Below are 6,131 nucleotides of genomic sequence, written 5' to 3'. Positions count from 1 at the left end.
ACTCGATTCATCTCGTAAACATCATTAAATTGTCAAGTCAAAACACGGGAATCAGAGGCTAAATTTAATAACTCGAGTTTGTTTGTTTTTTTCAAGGCTCGTGGGATACGCCCAGCTTGCATGATGAATTAAACCCATTATCTACTAAGGTTTCCAGGACTGAGTTAAGCTCTTCAATGGTCCAAATACCAACGTTTCAACCCTTTGGGATTCCATATTCCTAAACTTGAAGGTCTGACACCAAGTCAAGAAGCTCAGCCGATGCATACAATCGGATCAGTCGTCATCAGGCTCTGAAGAAAAGTCGGGTTCCTCGGGTTTTTGTAGTTTTGGCATCTCGACATCTTTGATCTTTTGAGCTCCTCTCCTAGTATTCGCTGCAAACCTCGATGCTAATATCGTGACTCCAAGGTTCATTTTTGCCTGAGAAGGAATGGAGCCTGCTATTAAACTTTTCTCTTCCTCTTGCTCAGTCTCGTCATCCTCTTTCTCGTCGGAAGCAAATGATTCTGTCCTCCAAGTGCTCTCCAACATCCTCCTTTTGTACCGACGCCAAGCAGCCTGTATGAAGCAGGCGGCCCATGTCCTCCAGTGGTAGGAGTAAAACCGGAAGGTGTGCTGTAGTTTCTTGCTATGAAGCCGTCTGAATTGGTTGGCCACAAACTTGAGATCTTCAGCGCGTAGTGCAAATGCTTCAACCTCGACTAAAGCTCTGACCGTTCTTGTTGAAGAGGGCAAGTTCATGGTGGATTTTGGTAGCAAAGCCCATGCAAGCAGTTCCTCTCCACAAAAATCCCCGGGTCTCAATGTGATCAAGTTGAAGAAACCGGTTCGACCACCATTGGTTGTAGAACTCTCTAATCTACCTCTAATAATGAAGAGCATTTCCGTCACAGGGTCACCCTCACGAACGATATAAGTACCCTCAGTGCTCAAGGACGATACTAGGCGCTCACATATTGCATCAAGCAGCTGATCATCCATTTGGGAGAAGAAAGGGACCTACAAAAGTGAATAACTTCAATGAAAATAATTATCATTTAATAAAGAAATATGACTCCTAAAATTCAATGTGGGCAATCTTCCATTGAGATGTTTTTCAAGTAGAAACATCTATAACGAAGCAAATAAGGGCGGTTTGGAACTCGAAAAGAATATGACATGGGACAAATGCATACACGTCGAACAAGGTCCAAGCATAAGTGGCGTTGAATATCACGACGAAGATCAGCAGGTAAGCTATGCAAGATGGCTTCTTCGTCAACTCCACGAGTTGCAAGCCATTTATACTGAACAAAACGTCTAACACGATGTTTTAAATCTTCACGCAGTTGGCGATGGCTCATCCACTCCTCGGTGTCCCTCCGCTTAAGTCTCCATTCCTCTAATCTCACTGTGAGGGATTGCAGATAAGTCTGTACCACACAAACAAATGTAAAATATTACTGTAAACATAACAACCAGAAATAATTGTTTCAATAAGGACAAGTCGAAGCTTAATGTAGGATTTTGCGAACTACAATAAACTAAAAAATAATATGTCCTACTTCCTATTTCACAGCTCTCCGATTCAGGAAAGAAAGTAGATCTCAACTGCTAAAATAGATAACTGCATAAAGACAGTACCATGTGATCATAACAGTTACGATAAACAAAACTAATTAATAGAGAGATACAAACACAAAATCCATTCACGAACACAGCACCGAGATGATGGACAGCATATATCACTTCATTTGAGTTACTATAAACAGTACATGAAATCTGGCAAAACTCAAGGAAGCAAATATTCTATACCTGCATGTTGCCAATCAAGTGGGCAAATAGAACAAGACCCAGGATAGAAATAAGTATAGCGAATAGCGTCTCCCCGATAAAAGTGCTTGTTGACAAATTCTGGCCATAGGAACTGAGACGATAAGAAAACAAAAGGCACATATTAACATTAGCAAACACAAGTTGTTTTATGAGCCTAAAGCAGCATTTCATGATATTAGCATTAGAAAACAATTGGCATAATACGTCTACTACTTCTAAAGGGCACATGAAAACGCGACCTATCTATTTTGAATGTCATCTATTCCAAACCAGCACAGAGAAACATAAAATTGATCGGTAGACATCTCGAATGCATTCTTAAGGGGAAGGTTTATATCTTTGCTTCAACTATTTCAGGAATAGTATCTCATCAAACACGATGTAAACACTTGACATATTATGTTGCACTGATCAGATACACCCAGATAAGAAATATGCTCAGTGAATGTCATTTGATTGCATATAAAGCATATCTAGACTTGACTAGGACTATTTTACCGTAGTATTGGGACGTAAAACTGTAATTTGTAAATAAGAAGCAAAAATTAATACTTTCTTCCATAAAATAAATAAAAGCATACCTAAGTTGTTGTAAGCCCCACCATAAGCAATAGAAATACTTCTCAATAAAGCCCTTGGTGACGACATTCTTTTTTACGGCATTTTCAAAAATGCCAAACTGGAAATCGATATCATTTTTCGGGTCACATTGCTGGAACACACGAGTGAAATTTTTCCAATTATTGCGATCACTAAGGCCAAAAGTGTCGCAATCCAAATAGTACAGATTACATCTGAGAGAAGGAATTTCCTTTCTGCAAATTTTCTTCCAGCACGAAGTATACCTGTCAACAGAAAGCACATACCATGCTGCCCCTACAACCTACAAGAATAGGCATCTTTTTGTGTAAACACTAGCAGATGGATAAAGAAGAAATTGACTGGTGGAAAAAGAAATTCACCCAGCCAATTATTGTCAAAGAGAGCAAATACGAATGTGAATACGAAAGCAAAGAAAAGGCTAACAATAAAAGTAATAAGTGAAACATACATGACTGGCTAACATGTATAAGAGAAGGTTGTAAGCAGCACCCGCCCATGCCGTCTTTGTAACCACTCCAGTTGCTTTAATAATTTGAGAACTTAAAGGAAAAATCAAATACAATCTGGGAATGTACTGAAGCAGAACAATTAATGCAAGGGCATTGTTTTTATGATCAGTCCGAGGACTTCTTGTTGCCGGAATGATAAACCAGATAACTATCTGCAAAAAAAGTTATTAAATAAACTGAGATTTCATCTTTTTCATCTTTAGTACCCGATGCATTAAGCCGGAAATGAGACATGCATTTTTTTAATCATTTTATCCAAGGATTGGGATATAGTGCCCCAAGGTAATTTCAAGATCTTCTATGTCGGTGTAATTTTGTCAGGCAGAGCTTAAGTCAGTCGGTACTAGGTGAACCACCAAAAACAGAAATGTACACAAAAACACGAGAGTTGTTTACACAGTTCGAATCAATGACCCTACCCCTGCGAAGCCTTGCTCAAAGAGAAATCCACCATAATATTCTTCGGTAAATGAGACACAAATCCTCAACCTAACTACAAACTAGTTCGTGTGACAGAATGATGCAAAAAAACTCATGCAACTAATATTCCTTTTTATATGGGTAATGGCAGTAAGCATCTAATATTTATGATAAGCTTTTTTTCAGTACAAAAACTGCGTATTAGAACAAATACCTGAGGAAGAGGAAGTGTTGCAATGAAATCAATGAAGAAATCAGACCTAAGATACCTCCGCGCAATCTTCATAGGGTCCATTACAAGTTCACCCCTTCCAAACACTCTAGTTGTTGAGTTTGGTGCAACATAACCTGTTCTAAATTTTATAATTATGTGCAACAAATAAAAGATATCGGCAACAGTTCGAAAACAGGTAACAACAATTCGCAAGTTCGTATCTGTCTTTACACAAGAGGATTGTGCATCCCCTCCAACGCCAGGCAAATAAAAGTACAATGGGTCAATGAAAAGAGCCACCAAACATGCAATAATGAAAACCCAGTTCCACCGCAACACAATCTCACTGCCTGGATCAAGAATTCTCCTGTACCAAAGTTCATTCCCCTCCAGCGAAACCTTTGACCTTCCCATTTTCCCCATTTCAGGAAGTCTATTTCTTCCTCCATCCATTCCATTCTCCGGTTTTAGCACCGAAGAAAACGGAATACTGTACCCAGAAGATGACTTGTCAAGGAATGATGGGTCATTCATTCCCCATGGAGTTTCTTTATGCTGTTTTCCATCAGAGTAGAACCTAGAAATGAACAAGTTTCACCACCAATTAGTCAATAGGAAGTATTTCATAAAACTCTTTACTGAAAGCAGAAATGATTTTCACAAACAAGAAACTTTTCATGATTCTAGAATTCAGAACGCTTCAGCAGCCCTGCAATTCAGTTTGACAAAACACTTTCTTCCATACAGCAAAAATCATCTGGAATCTTCAAAAATTTCTAAATTTTCACTTTAATCGGCAAGTCAATTCAAAGAGATAAATCCCCTTAACTTCTTTTTCAACGGAATTTATGTTTTATTTTGATCTATTCCCCAAGAAAATAGAAAACCAAATACATTAATTCCACTTGAATAAAAAGTTCTAAATCTAGCTTCCAGCAAAAACTTAACGCCCTAATGTAAAAGACAAACTTTCCTAATTATCATTAAAATTCCAGCTTATTGTAGTCCCTAATGGAAAATCCGAAGTTGCCCGAACTTTCTCGGCTACCAAACAGCATCCTTTTAAAAAAAACTGCCCAGAAAAGCTACCAAAGCTAGCAACAAACAGTAAACATAAAAGAGAAAAAAAGTCAGCAAACTACTCACCTGACAAGCTTGTCCTTCTTCAACTCCATGACCAGCAAGAAGCAGAAGAAACAAACGCTTTACACCCGATCTACGAAAACCCTAAACAAACATACCCTAATAACAAAACAAAAAAAACTGAGCTTTAAATGCTTGAGACTTCCTTTCCCCAAATCTGAGGCTCGTTAAAACTGTAAGAAAAGGTAAGGTGATGGGTCATGAGAAAACATAAAGATTTATGAATTTTTGTTGATCGTGTTTTTCAGGGGTGGGAAGGCAAATTGGCAGGGGTCGTTGTTATTGGTTTTAGATATTCTAACATCTTTTACTTTCCTTTTTTAAAATATATATCTTTACTGTTAGATTTCGGACACCCAATTGGTCATGAAGAAGACGAGAAAGTCAATAACTACAGGTTGACTACGAAACGAAGCACCCCAAAGTCCAGAAATTAACCAAATTTCTAGCTTGTTAAACGTTTTGAACTTAAATCTATATCGACTGTTTCGTTTATTTTTCAGTTAAATGTTTGAATTATTACATGTGAGAGACAAGTCTGATTTTCCTAATCAATCTTTATTTTTAATTAAAAATTATTTTTTAATAATCTGATGTGATTATTATATAGTATTTATTTATAATATTTCCTAGTTATTGACAACAGATATATTGTAGATATAATTGTTTAAACTTTAAATCTCTAAAGATTAAATTTACACTTTTTATTTTGGAATGACAAACGGAGAAGGAGAAGAAATCGAGAATAGAGAAAGATGAGTTATAATTGAATAATAGATACTTTTTGGCTCCTCTTTCATTACAGATTTACAGTTTTTGATTTTGAGAATATAAGATTATTTGGATTAAGGTATTGCAATACCAACAAAGAGCGATTTTCATTATACAAATCGATAAATAATATATTATTTTTTTATTGACATGTGACATATGAATAATTTATGATGAGACAAGAAAACGAAATTCGTGAATTATTTATTATTGCAATAGCGAGGTGATGTTTGACGATGGTGGACAAATAGTATAAGGTAAGTGCACCATGCTTTGTTGTCTATAGAATTCACTCTCAATAAAACAAATGGTCCCAAGCAAGCGAAAATGTCTAAATCTATAAATTCCTTTAGCAAACATCCAATTTACAAGCTCCAAAGCTTCTCTTGTTACCATGAGAAATGCTTGCTTGTTGTCCATGAATCAAAGAGGACAAAAGACGAGGATGTCACGCCTAGGGTTGGGAAAAAAGTGATACCCTGCAGAAGATCGTTCCCGGTTCCGATGAGACGGATTCGGAGACCCTGTTTCGAAGGTCTATCGAGCACATCATGAAATTAAAAGCACTGGTTTATGTTCTCAGGAGCCTTGCAGACTCCCATGGTATATGAACGTAAGCTTCGATTTCTTGTGACATGTAGAGTTGTGCTACT

General features: G+C 37.2%; 1 protein-coding gene across 1 annotated transcript; it reads right to left on the bottom strand.

The window, feature by feature from the left end:
- Window positions 1-9: 9 nt before the first annotated feature.
- Window positions 10-4,987, bottom strand: LOC120201381 (cyclic nucleotide-gated ion channel 17-like). Its single transcript, XM_039202005.1, has 7 exons — window positions 4,711-4,987; window positions 3,565-4,141; window positions 2,870-3,082; window positions 2,400-2,701; window positions 1,798-1,909; window positions 1,179-1,415; window positions 10-1,002 (listed from the first exon to the last, which is right to left on the bottom strand). The coding sequence occupies exons 1-7, from the start codon at window positions 4,737-4,739 to the stop codon at window positions 277-279; spliced, it is 2,196 nt and encodes a 731-aa protein (XP_039057936.1). The 5' UTR covers window positions 4,740-4,987; the 3' UTR covers window positions 10-276.
- Window positions 4,988-6,131: the final 1,144 nt, after the last annotated feature.

This window comes from Hibiscus syriacus, unplaced genomic scaffold (assembly GCF_006381635.1).
Source record: "Hibiscus syriacus cultivar Baekdansim isolate YM2019G1 unplaced genomic scaffold, ASM638163v2 tig00007179_pilon, whole genome shotgun sequence".
Classification (NCBI taxonomy): Eukaryota; Viridiplantae; Streptophyta; class Magnoliopsida; order Malvales; family Malvaceae; genus Hibiscus; species Hibiscus syriacus.
This window is presented reverse-complemented; position numbering and strand designations above follow the sequence as displayed.